Source organism: Bos grunniens, chromosome 20, assembly GCF_055505025.1.
Source record: "Bos grunniens cultivar Pamir isolate PY7600 chromosome 20, Bosgru_T2T1.0, whole genome shotgun sequence".
NCBI classification, from domain to species: domain Eukaryota; kingdom Metazoa; phylum Chordata; class Mammalia; order Artiodactyla; family Bovidae; genus Bos; species Bos grunniens.
In genome coordinates, this window is record NC_141184.1 from 58124584 (window position 1) to 58143103 (window position 18520).

Here is an 18520-nt window from a genome sequence, read left to right on the forward strand (position 1 = left end):
TGTGAGCTTTCATCATCACCATCATGATCATCTAGTTTGTGTGCTGCGTTTCTTAATTTACTTATTTATTTTTATAATTAGACTCTGGTTTTTGTTTTTTCACTGTGCCACATGGCTTGCGGGATCTTAGTTCTCTGTTCAGTTCAGTTCAGTCGCTCAGTCGTGTCTGACACTCTTTGCGATGCCATGGACTGCAGCACGCCAGGCTTCCCTGTCCATCACCAACTCCCAGAGCCTACTCAGACTCACGTCCGTCATGTCGGTGATGCCATCCAACCATCTCATCCTCTGTCATCCCCTTTTCCTCCTACCTTCAATCTTTCCCAGCATCAAAGTCTTTTCCAATGAGTTGGCTCTTCGCATCAGGTGGCCAAAGGATTGGAGCTTCAGCTTCAGCATCAGTCCTTCCAATGAATATTCAGGACTGATTTCCTTTAGAATTGACTGGATCTCCTTGCAGTCCAAGGGACTTTCCAGAGTCTTCTCCAACACAACAGTTCAAAAGCATCAATTCTTCAGTGCTCAGCTTTCTTTGTAGTCCAACTCTCACATCCATACATGACTACTGGAAAAACCATAGCTTTGACTAGACAGACCTTTGTTAGTAAAGTAGTGTCTCTGCTTATGCTGTCTAGTTTTGTCATAGTTTTTCTTCCAAGGAGCAAGTGTCTTTTAATTTCATGGCTACAGTCACCATCTACAGTGATTTTGGAGCCTAAGAAAATAAAGTCTGTCACTGTTTCCATTGATTCCCCATCTATTTGCCTCGAAGTGATGGGAACAGATGCCATGATCTTAGTTTTCTGAATGTTGAGTTTTAAGCCAACTTTTCCACTCTCCTCTTTCATTTTCATCAAGAGGCTCTTTAGTTCTTCGTTTTCTGCCATAAGGATGGTGTCATCTGTATATCTGAAGTTATTGATATTTCTCCTGGCAATCTTGATTCCAGGTTGTGCTTCATCCAGCCCGGCATTTCACATGATGTTCTCTGCATATAAGTTAAATAAGCAGGGTAACAATATACAGCCTTGACATACTCCTTTTGTTATTTGGAACCAGTCTGTTGTTCCATGTCCAGTTCTAACTGTTGCTTCTTGATCTGCATACAGATTTCTTAGGAGGCAGGTCAAGTGGTCTGGTATTCCTATCTCTTTCAGAATTTTCCACAGTTTGTTGTGATCCACACAGTCAAAGGCTTTGGCATAGTCAATAAAGCAAAAGTAGATGTTTTCTCTGACCACAGATCAAACCCAGGCCCTCGATAGTGGAAGCACAGAGTCCTAATCACTGGACTGACAGGGAAGTCTCTGCATTTCTTAATTTAAAATTAAGAATGTTTATTATTCAGGTACTCTGTCTGCCAATACTCTTAAATCTGTGACCACTCCCTTCAGTCTGGCTGAAAGGCAGCACAGTATTAAGGAATAGCAAGATCTTGGCAATCATTCAAACTTGAGCTGCAGTGCTTGAGTGAAATAACCTTTGTGGGTCTCTATATCCACCTCTGTAATACAGGAATGATGTTCCCTTTTCAGGACTGTTCTGTACATTCAATTATTCAATCAATGGCAAGAATTAAGAATATTTTTATCTCTATAGCATGTAGTAACTGTATTTCATCAGATATAAAAGGATTTAGGTTACTCTCTGTGGGCTGTTTTCTGAAACAAAAGCCACCCTGTTGCAATTTTACTAACTAGACCATAGTAAATAATAGCATCACTTTAGATCAGCAACACATACAAGTTCATAATCTTCTGACTTGGGGTGACTTCAAGAAGGTTCTGGATAACTCCATCAGCCAGATAGGAGGCAGAGTTGTCTTATCCCACTGCTTTATGGACTTTCTTTCACTTCTGGTATGATCTAAAGATAAACCCATGCCAGAAGTGGATAAGTCTGAATAATGAATAATGTCAGGATATAGTTTGAGGCCAAGAATTCTTTCAGGGGAAACCCTTCAACATTGGAGCCTCCTATAACTGTGCCTCGATTCTCTTTCCGTGGTCAAAGATAGCAGTTCTCACTGCCCCATCCTGCTGTTCCTTTGCCAAGATATAACTGCTGTCTTCTGTACTCAGAGATCTGGTTATCGCTACCAGCACTCGTATGGGGACCAGAGAGTGATGTTTCGTGAGGGTAATGACCTAGTTAATAGTCACTTTCTGTCAACTGACATGCTTGCTTCTTGTTTTCTTTGTCTACATGACTCAAAAAAGAGGATATTTGTAGTAGGAAAGGAAAGACCAGTTTCCTTCTTTTTAAAATCACATATCAATTTTAATTCATCAAACCCTGAGATTCTCAAACAATAGAAGAAACAAAAACTCAAATAGTTCCAATGTAAAGATTGCCAGGTAATGGCATCTTTTTAAATCACCATCCTTTTATAAACAAAATGTAAAGATGTCATCTCGGAGTAAGGAAACCTCTGAAATTAAGTAAATCAAGTTTATTTTTTAAAAGGAAAGATTAAAAGCCCCTCAGTGGCACTGATTTTTAAATTGGTAGCAGTCTTTATGGCTTTTCATAATGAACCAAGAGATATAAAATATACCAGGGTTAACACTTTCCAGATTACTTTAGTTCATTTTCCCCTGTTAAAAATAATATTTATAGATCTGTTTACCTGTTTAAACAATTCAGTCTAACTACATGAAATCATTGTAGAACCACTGATGTGCCCTTTGAACATCCAGAGACTAGCTGGCTGAAAATGTTATGAAATTCAGTGCACGGTTTCTGGTGTATTTGTCCGTGGGTTCTCTTCCTTCCTCTCCCCTTCTCTGTCTGCCTTCCCTTCCCATTGCCCTGCTCACTCCTAGCTCAGGCTTGACCAAGTTCTTGTTGTTGTTGTTGATTTATTTCTACTTATTTATTTCAAATAGACTATCTTTTAGTGCCCTTCTAGATTCACAACAAAACTGACCAGAAAGGACAGACATTTCCCATATATTCCCTGCCCCGACACATGTACAGTTCCCCCATTATCAACATCCCCCACCAGAGTGGTACATCTGCTAACAACTGATTAACCTACATTGACACATCATTATCACCTAAATTATATTTGGGTTCACTCTTGATGTTATACTTTCTTTGGATTTGAAAAAACATATAATGGCTATAAACCATTAGAGCATCATACAGTGTAGTTTCACTGCCTTAAAAATCCTCTGTGCTCTATCTATCCATTTCTTCTCCTGCCACACCAGTCCCTGGAAACTACTGCTCTTTTTACTTTCTCCAAAGTTTTGCCTTTTCTGAAATAATGTCATATGTGCTTAGTCACTCATTAGTGTCTGATTTTTGCAAACCCATGGACAGTAGTCCGTCAAGCTCCTCTGTCCATGAGATTTTCCAGGCAAGAATAATGGAGTGGGTTACCAGGAATATCATACAGATGGAATCATATGGCGTCTTTCATTTAACATTATGCATTTCAGGTTCCTCCATGTGTTTCATGACTTAATAGCTCATTTCTTTTCTTTTTAGCACTAAATAATATTTCATTGTCTGGATGTGCCACAGTTTATTAATTCATCTACTAAACGGCATCTTGATTGCTTCCAAGTTTTCGCAATTATGAACGAAGCTGTCATAAGCATCCTTGTGACATAAGGGGCTTCCCTGGTGGCTCAGTGGGGAAAGAATCCACCTGCAATGCAGGAGACCCCGGTTCAATTCCTGGGTCAGGAAGATCTGCTGGAGAAGGGATAGGCTACCCACTCCAGCATTCTTAGGCTTCACTGATGGCTCAGCTGGTAAAGAATCTGGCTGCAATATGGGAGACCTGGGTTCAATCTCTGGGTTAGGAAGATCCCCTAGAGAAGGGAACAGCTACCCACTCCAGTATTCTGGCCTGGAGAATCCCGTGGACTGTATGGTCCATGGGGTCTCAAACAGTCGGACATGACTGAGTGACTTTCTAATTCTAATCTAAGCATCCTTGTGCAGGTTTTTGTGTGGACATACACTTTCAGTCCCTCTGGGTAGATACCAAAGACCGCAGTTTCTATATTGTTTGGTAAGAGTATGTTTAGTTTTGTAAGAAACTACCAAACTGTCTGCCAGAATGGATGTACTAGTGTGCATTACCACCAGCTGTGAATGAGAGTTTCTATTGTTCTACATCCTGGTAGCATTTGGTGGTGTTGGTTTTCTGGATTTTGGTCATTTTAATAGGTGTGTAGTGGTATCTTGTTTTAGTTTGCATTTCCCTGATGACATATGATGTGGAACAACTTTTCATATACTTAATTATCATCTCTATCTCCTTTGATGGGGTGTTTGTTAAGGTCTTTGGTATGTTTTTTAATCATATTGTTTATTTTCTTATTGATGAGTTTTAAGAGTTCTTTGTATATTTTTGATAACAGTCTTTTATCAAATGTCTCTTTTGTAAATATTTCCTCCTAGCCTATGACCTGTCTTACCATTTTCTTTACAGTGTTTTTCTCAGAGCAGAAAATTTTCATTGCAATGAAATCCAGCTTATTAAGTTCTTTTTCTTTTATGGATTGTGCCTTTGGTGTATCTAAAAAGTCATTGCCAAACCCAGGGTCATCTAGATTTCCTTCTGTGTTGTATTCTAGGAATTTCATAGTTTTGCATTTTACATTTAGGTCTGTGATCCATTTTTTGAGTTATTTTTTGTGAAGGGTGTAAGGTCTGTGTCTAGACTCATTTTTTTGCACGTGGATGTCTAGGTGTTCCAGCACCGTTTGTTGAAAAAAATTGTCTGGGCTCTGTTATATAGCCTTTGCCCTTTTGTCAAAAAGAAGTTGTGTATATTTATAGAAGTATATTTTTAATTTCCAAATATTTGGATATTTTCCAGATAGCCTTCTGCTATTTCTAGTTTGGTTCTGTTATTGTTGGAGAGTGTACTTTATATCTTTTCAGTTCTTTTAAACTGTTTTGATTTATGTCCAGCGTATAATTAGTCTTGGTGAATATTCCATGTGTACTCAAGTATTGTTTTCTGTTGTTGAGTTGAGGGTTCTATAAATGTCAGTTAGGTGAAGATAAACGATAATGTTGTTCAGGTTTTTTGTATCTCAGCTGATTTTCTCTCGGCCTGTTCAATTAATTTCTGAGAAAGGAAGCCTCTAAATGATTTGTCTATTTCTTCTTTCAGTTCTATCAGTTTTTGCTTTGTGTATTTTTTTAAATTGAAGTATAGTTGATTTACAATGCTGTGTTAATTTCTGCTGCAACAATGTGATTCAATTATATATAGATATATATATATTCTTTATATATATGTGTGCTTTCTTTTCTATTATAGTTTATCATGGGATATTGAATTGCTTAGTATATTTTGAAGTTCTGCTTTTAGATATATACATATTTAGAATTGTTACATCTACTTAGAGAACTGTCCCATTTATCATTATATAATGTTCCTTATTATCTGTAGTAATATTCTGAGTTTACAGGTATTTTCTTTTAGCACTTTAAAGATGGCATTCCATTGTCTTCTGGCTTGCATAGTTTCAGACAAGAGATGGCTGTAACATGCAATGTGTTCTTTTCCTCTGACCGCCTTCAAGATTTTCTCTTTGTTCATCATTTTTAGCAGTTCTGTACACTTAGGAATATGGGATAATTTTTTTTCTAGTTCTTTGTTTTGTGTTTGTCTTCCTTGGTGTTCTCTGAACTTATTGGATTTGTGACTTAGTGTCATTAATTTTGGAAAATTCTCAGCTATTCTTTTGTTTTGTTTGGATTTTTTGGCCTGCACTGCGCAGCTTGCAGGCTCTCAGTTCCCCAGCCAGGAATTGAACCAAAGCCCTTGGCAGTGAAAGCATGGAGCCCTAACCACTGAACTGCCAGGAAGTCCCCTAATTTTGGAAAATTCTCAGCTATTCCTCAAATATTTCTTCTGTCCTCTATTCTCCTTCTGAAATTCCAGTTACATATTTAGTAGGTCATTTGATATTGCCCTGTAAATCTTGATTCTCTGTTCTGTGTGTGTGTGTGTGTGTTAGGTAATTTCTCTTGACCTATCTTTGGGTTCAGTGATTCTTTGCTTGGCTGTAAGAAGTCCATCGATGAGACTATCACAGGCATTCTTCATCCTTATTACTGTGCTTTCCACGTCTAGCATTTTCATTGTATTCTCATAGTTTCCAGCTCTCTTCCAAAATTATCCATCTGGCTGTGCAGACTGTCTATCTTTTCCTCAAGAATGTTTAACATTTAACAATTTATTTTAAATACTCTAAAAGCACCAACATTTTTGTCATCTGAATCTCTTTTTCTTGGTCTTTTTGCCTCTTGACATTGTGTTTTTTCCATGTGTCTTCATATGCCTTACAATTATTTTTTAAAGTCAGACATCTTATATAAAACAGTCAAGACTAAGACAGTCTTTATGCCTAGCAGTGGGCACATACTTGCTGGACCATTCATGTGAGTGTCTGATTCATTCTATTTAGTACTTGAGCTGGATTTGGGCCTTGTTATTGCTATGGTTAACCTCAGTGAACCCAAAGCTTCAGCTCAGATTCCTGTATGTGTTTAGAATGAGAGCTTATTTGCCAGTTTTTTATTAGTCTCTGTTCCCTGCTCAATGTGAGTTTGTCCATTTGTTCTGTGCTTTAAAGAGGTCTCTTTTCATGCTTTGTTCCTCTCCTTGTAGTAGACTGCTATTATTTATTACTAGATTCCTATTAGCCTTGTTAGGGGAGTGTCATTTCTGTTGTTCAGATTAAAGGTCAGTCTTAGGAAGGCTCTGAGTCCCTGGGTGTTAGGAGTGGGCCTATTCAGTGAATCTGCCCCATCCTCAGCTGTAGGTCTGGGCCAAGGATGTTTTCCTGACCCACCTTCAGAGTAGAGTTTTTTTGTTTGTTTGTTTGCTTTTCTGTTACCATCCCCCAGTAGCAGTGAGGTTTTCCAGTGCTCTTAAGGCAACGGTGTTTTTTGCCTTTAAGGTCCAGGCTCGTGTTCTCTAGGAGAGAGATGAAACAGACCTGGGCAGGGCTCCCTTCCACCAGGCCTGCATCAGCACTGATTCTTTCTCAGGGCTCTCATCCTGCCCCTGACTTTTTTGTGTGTACCCAGTAAGATCTGTGGAGAAAACCTTACAAATGGATGCAAAATTTCCCTTGTGTAATAACTCCTAGTGGTTCCCTACTTTTGCTGGTCCACCATCAATCTTTATCAATTTGTTAAAAATTCTCTTACTGGTGTCTGCAGGTTAAAAAAAACACACATACACACAAGCCAAAAAAAAAAAGTGCTTGCTTCCTTTCTCTCTATCCTTGGAGGCATCTGTCTTAGATTGTAGATTGCACTTCAACTTTCAATTTATGATGGGCTTCCCTGGTGGCTCAGAGGTTAAAGCACCTGCCTGCAATGCGGGAGACCTGGGTTTGATCCCTGGATCGGAAAGATCCACTGGAGAAGGAAATGACAACCCACTGCAGTATTCTTGCCTGGAGAATCCCATGGACAGAGGAGCTTGGTGTGCTACAGTCTACGGGATCACAAAGAGTCAGACACAACTGAGCAACTTAACTTTCACTTTCAAGAAAAGCTGTGATTTGCAGATTGTCCATCATGTTGCTGTAAGAATAGGATCAATGCCCTGTTCAGCTTGATTCTTAATCAAGCCATTTCTTAATGGGAAGCTGTAAAAAGACTGGTTTGTTTTTGTTTTACCTGAATAACTTCAGCAGGTAAAAAACAGTTGAGTCATCAAGAAATAATAATACAGTAAAAGATTTACAAATCAAAACATCAAACTAAACTTAAATGTATTTTAGTGCTCTGAGCAAAGAAAAGAGGAGGAAACCTATTCCTACAATAAAGTCTAACAGCCCTTAGCTTCTGGAGAGACCATCACAGATATCACATTGTCCTAGCATAGATGACTTTATAGTATAATTTATGCTTATTTTCCCAGGCTAACTAAAACCATTCTGTTTCCAAAAAGGCCTCTCTGGTTTATAAAAGGAGCTCATTTAATTATGAGTACTGATTCTCCCCTTATTGAATAAAAGAACAACTTTACTCTCTGGATTTTAGTTTTTATCAGTTTTTTTTAATCAATTTTAATTTTAAGGAAAAAGTGCCTAGTAAGTCAAACTCTGTATCTCATATTTGCCTCAACACTATTTAGTGTTTAATGGTTCCATCTTTGAAGTCAAAAAGCAGGAGCTGGTTAAAATAAATTGGACATTCAACTATACCCTATTTGAGGTATATATTAATTCTTACATTAAGATTTCAACACAAGTTCAGTTCAGTTCAGTTCAGTCTCTCAGTCGTGTCCAACTCTTTGTGCCCCATGAATTGCAGCACCCCAGGCCTCCCTGTCCATCACCAACTCCCAGAGTTCACTCAGACTCACATCCATCGAGTCTGGATGGCCATCCAGCCATCTCATCCTCTGTCGTCCCCTTCTCCTCCTGCCCCCAATCCCTCCCAGCATCAGAGTCTTTTCCAATGAGTCAACTCTTCACATGAGGTGGCCAAAGTACTGGAGTTTCAGCTTTAGCATCATTCCTTCCAAAGAACACCCAAGGCTGATCTCCTTTAGAGTGGACTGGAAACCTTGGAAATACACCTCATATCAAGTGATAGTGGGGTTTTTGTGGGTTTTTTTTTTTTTAATTTTCATTGTTTCATTTTGACAGAACGTTGACCTACTTCATGAAAGGTGAGTTAAATGTTTCAAAGCATCTTCTGTTATCCAGTGAGTGAGAGAGGCCAAGCCAATGTTGTTGCTACAGAAGAGTGTCTGTGTCTCACCAGTTGTGCTTCTGGTCCCTCAGGGAAGGGAAGTACAACCACGCAGCCTGCTTTGGGCTCCAGCCTGGATGCCTCCTGCCAGACGGGAGCCGCATGATGTCCGTGGCCGCCCTCGTGGTGAACTTCTCACAGCCACTAGCAGGTCGTCCCTCTCTCCTGAGACACGATGAGGTGAGGACTTACTTCCATGAATTCGGTCATGTCATGCATCAGATTTGTGCACAGGTGAGTGATTTTTTTTTCTTTAATGGTAAACCTATTAATTGCTTTTCCAGAATTTTCTTCCCACTGATGTCAGATTTCTCAACATGTTTCTTAGCATGTTTTTCTCAGAAGCTGAACGTGTTCAAAAATGTCATAGGGCTTCTACAAAACCACAAAGTTTTCTTATTGTGTCCTCTTTCACAACATATTTTTACTCCAAGATCAGTCCACTGATGAAGGAACTTCACTGAATACCATCCTATGGCGTGAGTGCATCTGTGCTCAGTCATGTCAGACTCTTGCGGACCTGTGGACTGCAGCCTGCAAGGCTTTGTCTGTGGAGTTTTCCTTGCCATTTCCTTCTCCAGGGGATCTTCCCGACCCAGGTTCAAACCCTGCGTCTCCTGTGTTTCCTGCATTATCAGGTGGATTCTTTACCACTGAGCCACCTGGAAGCCCCAGACTGTGAAAGAAAGAAAACTATTGTTAAGGAAGGGTGTCAAATATTTGTTTTTCCCTTTTAAATCTTTTCCTCAGAGGAATTTGGTGTAAGCTTCAGAGATAAACTGTGCTATAATCTGTCTCTTATGCTTATTAATGCTTTGTTTAGTTCAATGGTTTTCAGTCATCCAGACTTTATACTCCTTTTTAAATAATAAATAATTTCTTAGACCATCCTTTACTAGGCGTCAATTAAAATCACAGATAACATGGTATAACCATGGGGGGAATTTACCAAGAAAGAGATGTATGTGTGCAATAGATTACAACTAATTTCTCTTTATTTCTAAAAATGGAAAGTATATTTATTCTCAACTTCATAACACAGTCCAGTAAACTAGGCCCAGACTGTTCTAGGATGAACCATGTGAACTTGCTAATATTTAACCACTACTGACATGAAAACATCTAGTCCAGTTGTTCAACCTAACAGTTTTTTAAATTGATATTTACATAAATGGAGGGTGGAGGGACAGTTTTCCAAATTGTAAATCTCCATCCATCTCTAAAGGTGAACTTTTTAGAAATAACCTCTTTATTAGAATAGTTTTAGATTTACAGAAAAATTGCAAAGATAGAGCTCCTCACCTTGTTGCCCTTACTATTAACATCTTACAGTACATTTGCCAAAACTAGGAAGCTAATTTATGGTACTTCTAACTAAACTCAACACTTTACTTGGATTTTTCCAGTTTTACCCAAACGGTCTTTTCTGTACAGATTTTTTTTTTCAAATCTAGGTAATATCCTCACTAAACATAAACAAAAGCATTTTCTTTGTATTTTTCAAATTATGGGCCCGCCAGGCTCTTCTTTCCATGGGATTTTCAGGCAAAACTACCGGAGTTGGTTGCCATTTCCTTCTCCAGGGGATCTTCACTACCTAGATCAAACAAGGATCGGACCCTGTCTCCTGTGTCTCCTGCATTGAAGGCAGATTCTTTACCCACTGAGCCATCAGGAAAACCCCTTAATATCCTCACTGAACATAAAAGAAAACATTTTGTTTATGTTTTTCAAGTCCTAGGCATGGTTGTGTAGAATGACATAATGAAGAATTTAGGTTCAGTTCAGTTCAGTTCAGTCGCTCAGTCATGTCCGACTCTTTGCGATCCCATGAATCGCAGCACGCCAGGCCTCCCTGTCCATCACCAACTCCTGGAGTTCACTCAGACTCACGTCCATCGAGTCAGTGATGCCATCCAGCCATCTCATCCTCCGTTGTCCCCTTCTCCTCCTGCCCCCAATCCCTTCCAGCATCAGAGTCTTTTCCAATGAGTCAACTCTTCGCAGGAGATGGCCAAAGTACTGGAGTTTCAGCTTTAGCATCATTCCCTCCAAAGGAATCCCAGGGCTGATCTCCTTCAGAATGGACTGGTTGGATCTCCTTGCAGTCCAAGGGACTCTCAAGAGTCTTCTCCAACACCACAGTTCAAAAGTATCAATTCTTCGGTGCTCAGCTTCCTTCACAGTCCAACTCTCACATCCATACATGACCACTGGAAAAACCATAGCCTTGACTAGACGGACCTTGTTGGCAAAGTAATATCTCTCCTTTTGAATATGCTATCTAGGTTGGTCATAACTTTCCTTCCAAGGAGTAAGCGTCTTTTAATTTCACGGCTACAGTCACCATCTGCAGTGGTTTTGGAGCCCCCCAAAAATAAAGTCTGACACTGTTTCCCCATCTATTTCCCATAAACTGATGGGATCAGATGCCATAATCTTCATTTTCTGAATGTTGAGCTTTAAGCCAACTTTTTTACTCTCCTCTTTCACTTTCATCAAGAGGCTTTTTAGTTCCTCTTCACTTTCTGCCATAAGGGTGGTGTCATCTGCATATCTGAGGTTATTGAGATTTCTCCCGGCAGTCTTGATTCCAGCTTATGCTTCTTCCAGCCCAGCGTTTCTCATGATGTACTCTGCATAGAAGTTAAATAAGCAGGGTGACAATATACAGCCTTGACGTACTCCTTTTCCTATTTGGAACCAGTCTGTTGTTCCATGTCCAGTTCTAACTGTTGCTTCCTGACCTGCATATAGGTTGCTCAAGAAGCAGGTCAGGTGCTCTGGTATTCCCATCTCTTTCGGAATTCAGGTTACATGTGAATAAACCTGAACCTTGCAGCAAAAACTGCAGACTGATATGTAAGTGGTTTTGTCAATTCAAGACCAAGAGTAGTATAGCCACTTGTCTTAAGAGTGCTGTTAATATAGCACAATACCATAGATTGGGTGGCTTATAAATAGCACGTTGTCCTGATGGCAGTTCAATGCTGGACATTCAGCATCCCACACCTAGAGTAGCCCCTACTGCTGCTGCTGCTGCTAAATTACCTCAGTCATGTCCAACTCTGTGCGACCCCATAAACAGCAGCCCACCAGGCTCCTCTGTCCCTGGGATTCTCCAGGCAAGAATACTGGAGTGGGTTGCCATTTCCTTCTCCAGAGTAGCCCCTAATCATTGTAATAATCAAAAATGTACCCATTCTTTTCCAGAAAACTACTATCACTTTTGTTTGTTTTTTTTGTTTTTTTTCCACAGATGGTTGAAAAAACTGAGTATTGTTTTAATACATATTTAAACTGTATTAGTGTATTACCAAGTACCTATATCTCTTATTTTATCTGTATCTTTGTATATGTATATATCAATATTTATGTATGAATATATATATTTTGGCCCATCAGAGGCTAACAGAGATATAACCAAGCTGTCTAATAAAAATAGTGTTTATTATTCCTTTTAAATCTAAATGCTGCTGCTAAGTCACTTCAGTCATGTCCAACTCTGTGCCACCCCATAGACGGCAGCCAACCAGGCTCCTCTGTACCTGGGATTCTCCAGGCAAGAACACTGGAATGGGTTGCCATTTCCTTCTCCAATGTGTGAAAGTGAAAAGTGAAAGTGAAGTCACTCAGTCATGTCGGACTCTTCGCGACCCCATGGACTGCAGCCTACCAGGCTCCTCCATCCATGGGATTTTCCAGGCAAGAGTACTGGAGTGGGGTGCCATTGCCTTCTCCATTTAAATCTAAATGTTTTTGCTTAATTTTGAAAGTCTTCCTTTGCTATTCTTCATGGCATTGTCAGAATGGATTACACCTTTACTAAAAGAAAAGAACCTTCATTTTCCTTTTTCTATCACCCAAACTATTTTTTTCCTGAAATTTAAACTACCGACCCTACTTTATATCTGTATTGATTTGTCTGATAAATAAGAGTCCAATTGATTATGACTCTCAACTACTATCACTTTTGTTAAAAGAAAAAAAAAAAAAAACTATTTAGTTCTTTCAACATTTTGTCTTTACTTCCTGGTGCTTCCATGTTCTATTTTTAAAAAGCAGAGGGGAATAGGATATGAATCTATTCAGATAAATAAATCCTGCTATACTAATACAGCCATTTCTACTCTCTATTTAATCCAAAGAAAATAAAGCTTTCAGAATAACATAAATTTTTTCCTTAGATAATGTTAAAGTCTATTTTCACAGCAATAGGGTTCCTGAAATATTTATTTTCCATCAGTGTCCATTCTATGACCAGCATTTCCTTTAAGTAGAATAAAACTAGATTCCATTTTTCTAAAACATTTTTATGAATAATTTGGAAAAGTCAAATATTTTTCTTAATTTCAGACTTATGTGACTTAGATTATCTAAGATCCAGGTATGTACTTGTACCTAGATAAACAGTAGATCTTCTTTGGATCTGAGAACCTATGAAAATCTGATTTAAGCTATAGAAATCTCTTCAAGAAAAATAGACATAAATTTACGCAACCAAATTTTTAAATGGAATTTCAAAGGTCTGCTAACCCCCTAAAGCCTAGGTCATACTGAATTCCAAGCTAACAACTATTTCCTCCTTTGTTTGGATGTTAATTATCAGCTAATGATCTCATGAGGAAGTCGTTTGGTGTCTTAATCACATTTATTAAAATAATACTGATTGTCAAATAGGGTTTTCTGTGCTTTTGATGCATGCTCTTATTTTGAAACACGACCCTCATTTAACCTTAATATCATATGCTTATCATGTATTCACAAAGCAGTTCTCTACTACTCTGTTATTCTCACTGTTTCTTATGTTAATTTTGATCCTTTGAAATACCCACTTTAGTACTGGAAAATAAATTTCTTGATTCTATTTCATTTTAAAGTTCTGTGACTCATGACTGAAATACATATACACATCTATGGGTGAGCTATATATAAATATATAATTATATATGCAACTCAACATGCTTATGAATATATATGAATCAGTATGTATATATATACTGATGAATGAAATATGTGTATGTTTCATATATATGCTATGCTAAGTCACTTCAGTCATGTCCGACTCTGTGTGACCCCACAGACGGCAGCCCACCAGGCTCCCCCATCCCTGGGATTCTCCAGGCAAGAACACTGGAGTGGGGTGCCATCGCCTTCTCCGTTCATATATATACATACATGTATATGAATGAACTATGTATGCATGTATATAATTATATGTGACAACTATCTATCTATATATGAATCGGTAAATAGCCGACTCATTGGAAAAGACTTTGATGCTGAGAAAGATTGAAGGCAAAAGGAGGAGGGGGCGGCAGAGGATGAAATAGTTAGATAGCATCATTGACTCAATGGACATGTATTTGAGCAAACTCTCAGAGGTAAAGGAGGACGGAGGAGCTTGGTATTCTGCCGTCCATGGAGTCGCAAAGAGTCAGACACAACTTAGCAACTGAACAACAACAAATATATATGAATCAGTATATATACTGATATACTGATGGTGAATGATATCTCTTGAAACAGTAGACTATATTCAAAGACTTTGCCTAACCTCCTTCATGAACATAAAATGTGTCATACAGATGAATAGTGTATTAGTACAATCCCTTGTTCGGTCATCTCCTAATGAGATTTTCTTTGAAAAATCTCTTGTTTGTTAATCCTTTCAAATGTCCTATAATATGTTAAGATCTTTTAAAGTAATGTATTTGAAACCAGTGATCATTGCTTTTGTCTTAAAAATCACAGACAGAGATCCACATATTTGCAGCTTTATAATGATTTTAAAACCTTTTGTACCGACCTAAAATAGATGGAAATGAAAAAGGAGTATAATAGTTTCTATGTGCAGTAATACTTCTGACTTATCTGAGAAATATATAGTGAATTTATTAATTTGCCATATATATTCAGTAGATTGTTTTTAAGATATGGCAGCCAAATGTTTCAGTTCTCCAGGCTGGCAGTTTGCAAGTTTGATGACCAAAAGAGCTTGCTAGAGCTTGTCATAGTAATATTTAAATAGGTCAGCAGGAACATCCAGTTTTCAAACATGTAGATGGACTAGTTCAAGGTGTCTACTATCTCATCATTCAGGAGATGAGTTTCACTCATGTCTTTGTGTTTACACTACAGGGTAGATAATTTTAACGATAGCAGTCAGGAGGTGGCATCTCTAGTATCTGTTCCTGTTTCATGGCTTTATTGTGGTTTGGGCTGTCAGTAATTGCTGGCCTTTTGAACTTCTGTAGAAGAGATTAATGCTTCTTAACAGCTTCCATTGTGCTGTCTGTATTGGTTGTGCATTAAGAGCAATAGTGAATTTTGGACTGTTAGAGATCATTATTTTAAAGCAACACATAAGAATCCAATAAAGCCTTATTAAAGTGAAAGAAAAACTTCACATTTCAAATAATCTGTCAACTTCATCTAAAAACTAATATTTTTTCTGCTTTAAATATTTTGGGTTACACACTATTTTAAATAAACATGGTCTATATCAGTTAGGAAGCACCCTAGTGTTATAAAAAGAGTACTGGATTAAAAAATCATTCATGTATTTGTGGGCCTGGCTGTTTGACTTTTGGCACATTTTTCAGGCAACCCACTCCAATATTCTTGGGCTTCCCTTGTGGCTCAGCTGGTAAAGAATCCACCTGCAATGCGGGAGACCTGCGTTCGATCCCTGGGTTGGGAAGATCCCCTGGAGAAGGGAAAGGTTACTCACTCCATTATTCTGGCCTGGAGAATTCCATGGACTGTATAGTCCATGGGGTCACAAAGAGTCAGACACAACTAAGCAATTTTCACTTTCAACCTCCTTGAGCCGTCTCTTTTTTTCTTACTCATAAAATGGGAACAACAACAGTTCTCATATATACTTCCCTGGAGTGCTGATGTGATTAAATAATGTGTGAAAAGGTACTTGGAAAAGAATAAAGTGCCATACATATCAGAAGTGTTCTTGTAACTATGCTTATATATAATTCAACTCTTTTGAAATCAATGAGTAGCGCACAGGTCATAATTTAAGAAGGTTATAAAGATTGCCATGAAGAAAAGCACTGTCACTTCAGATTTAAGAGAGTTCACAAATGCCTACCCTCCATGGGTATTGGGTGAAGATCTATGGAAGGTGATTGGAAACCATCGCATTTGTATTTTTGTTTTGTTTTAATGATTCCTGCCTACTTAGAAGTTTGATTCCTAGGGCTAGAGCAGAATGAGCACTTTGTTTATTCATTTATTTGTTTTTTAAAAGTATCTTTTTTTTTTTGGTTGTGCCGTACAGCTTTCAGGATCTTAGTTCCCTGACCAGGGATTGAACCCAGGCCCTTGGCAGTGAGAGGGTAGAGTCTTAACCACTGGACCAGCAGGGAGTTCCCCAGTTTGAGCAATTTAGAGTATTGGCAGAGGTGGAAAGGAAATCTGGGTCCATTTATCTTCAGCATTAACACCAAGGAATAGGTACTTGGAGGAAGCTAAGGAGAGGCTTGATCAGACCAGCCAAGACTATACTGGGCAGGCCAGGAAGAATGATGGCAGCCAAGATTTACTGAGAACTGACCATGTGCCAGGCATTGTAGTCAGTGCCTTACATTCATTCTTTAATTTTATACATACAGTGTGCTCAGAAGTGGGTTGACCAGTCTACTTCTATTACTATACTCTTATTGCCCCCATTTTCTTTCTTTTTTTTTTTTTAGTTCTACTAGTTTATTGCTACCAACCCACCTCCCTCCACCCCCGTCATGCGTGCGTGCTCAGTCATGTAACCCCATGGATTGCAGTCTACCAGGCTTCTCTGTCCAGGGGTTTTTCCAGGCAAGAATACTGGAATGGGCTGTATTGCCCCCATTTTCAAGTGGAAAAAAACTAAGAGGAAAGTTAAATGTTCACCCAGGATCTAACCACCCTGCTCCTTACCCCTCTATTTGATTGCTTGTAACTATTCTTTGCACCCCCATCCTTGTGATGGAGACAGCATTATGTCATGGGGTCTGAATTTGGGCTCCCAGGCATGGATTCCTGTTGGATGGACTTCTTCTTTCTGAGTTTCTTCTATCAAATTCCATCTAAATCAGTCTCCTGTAAATGTGTGTGGAATGATGAGATTATGTAGTTCCACATTTCCCTTTGTGTAAGTTGACCTTTTAGGTCTCAGTCCTGAAGTCCACTGAACACCTATCAACAACCTTGTAGCCTCTGCTCCCTGCTCCCAATGTTGCAGCCTGTTATAGTTTCCAGTGTCAGTGTTGGAAGCAATTTCTTTCAGGATCCATTTTTGTTATTTGAATATTTGTGTGTTTATACATATACGAGCACATAGACATAGGTACATAGAATAAATGCTGAAGTCATGAACCAAAGGAGATGCCATACAACATCGTCTATTTTCTTTGGAGACTTATTTCTTTTTATTTCCTTACTGTGTTTTCTGTGTGTGATTTCGGAAAAATAATTAGAAAAATATGTTTAAAAGAGAAATGTAAAAAATAAATAAATAAAAGAGAAATGTTTTATTGACTCCTTAGAAACAGTTATCTATTGGGTCTGACATGTGGTACTAGATACGATAGAATGGGATTCAAAAGATACTGGAATGCCTAAAGTGTGAGGGTATGAAATGTAAGAATTAAAAAATTAAAATCAGAATATTATTAAGTAAAATGATATAAATTATATACTGATTTACTGATTGAGTATTGAAAGAAGACAAAGTAGAGAGGTAATGTTGGGTTGGGAACTAAGAGGTCAGGTCAAGTATAAGACCAAGAGAAATCTCTTAGGGTTGTTCAAGGCTTGGGCTTCCTATAGAAACAGTCTCCTCACACCTTCATTTATTTCACAAAGATTAATTGACTATCCACAAGTTTCTGAGCATGTGCTGGATTTTGGAGGTACAGTTGTTATTAAGGGATTCATACATATAAGGTTGTTCTCAGCATTTGAGTTTGAATGGAGTGGAGTGCTCAGCCGCTCAGTCATGTCCGACTCTTTGAGACCCCGTGGACTGTGGCTCACCAGGCTCCTCTATCCATGGAATTTTCCAAGCAAGAATATTGGAGTGGGTAGCCATTCCCTTCTCCAGAGGTTCATCCCAACCCAGGGATCGAACCCATGTCTCCTCCATTGGCAGGCAGATCCTTTACCACTAGTGCCACCAAAGAAGTACTTTATGTAAAAGAAATAGTAGTCAGGAAGACATAGCCAGTTTGAGGATAAACATGTGAATTTAAGTTGCAGTATTCAGGACTTCTGTAGGGAATTTCCTGGTGGTGCAGTGGTTAGTACTTGGCGCTCTCACTGCTGGGACCTGAGCTCTATCCCCAGTCAGGGAACTAAGATCTCACAAGCTGCACAACACAGCCAAAAAAAAGACTTCTGTAGACAATGTGTTGTTTTATATGTCTTAAATGATGATGGTAATACTGACGGGGGGAACGGTAAGGCTGTTGTGAAAGTTAACAACATGTTATTCAGGTTCTCTTTATTACTATTATTATTGCCAATGATTGCTAGGTATATGCAAAGTTAAAAGTATGACCTTTAACCCTCTGTTTATGGAAAAGCCTAGGAGACAGTGGTACTTTTCTTTTTTTAATGCCTTATTTCTTAAACTTCATCATCCCTGGATTTAGGGTTGGATCAGACAGGTCAGGACATGGACTGACTGCTAGGAAATCATTAGGGGATCACCTCAGACAGCCAGAGTCCACTCTCCTGAGCCCTGTTCTTTTCCCTAAACAGAGTACACCTATTG

At 38.7% G+C, this 18520-nt stretch overlaps 1 protein-coding gene across 3 annotated transcripts in view; it reads left to right on the plus strand.

The window, feature by feature from the left end:
* The window catches only part of NLN (neurolysin), a 103493-nt gene that overhangs the window by 65806 nt on the left and 19167 nt on the right, over positions 1-18520 (plus strand). For all 3 annotated transcript variants that reach the window (XM_086361966.1, XM_086361965.1, XM_086361967.1), the window contains one exon: positions 8784-8985. In XM_086361966.1, coding sequence (XP_086218092.1) covers positions 8784-8985 — 202 coding nt within the window. The remainder of the gene's footprint in view (positions 1-8783; positions 8986-18520) is intronic.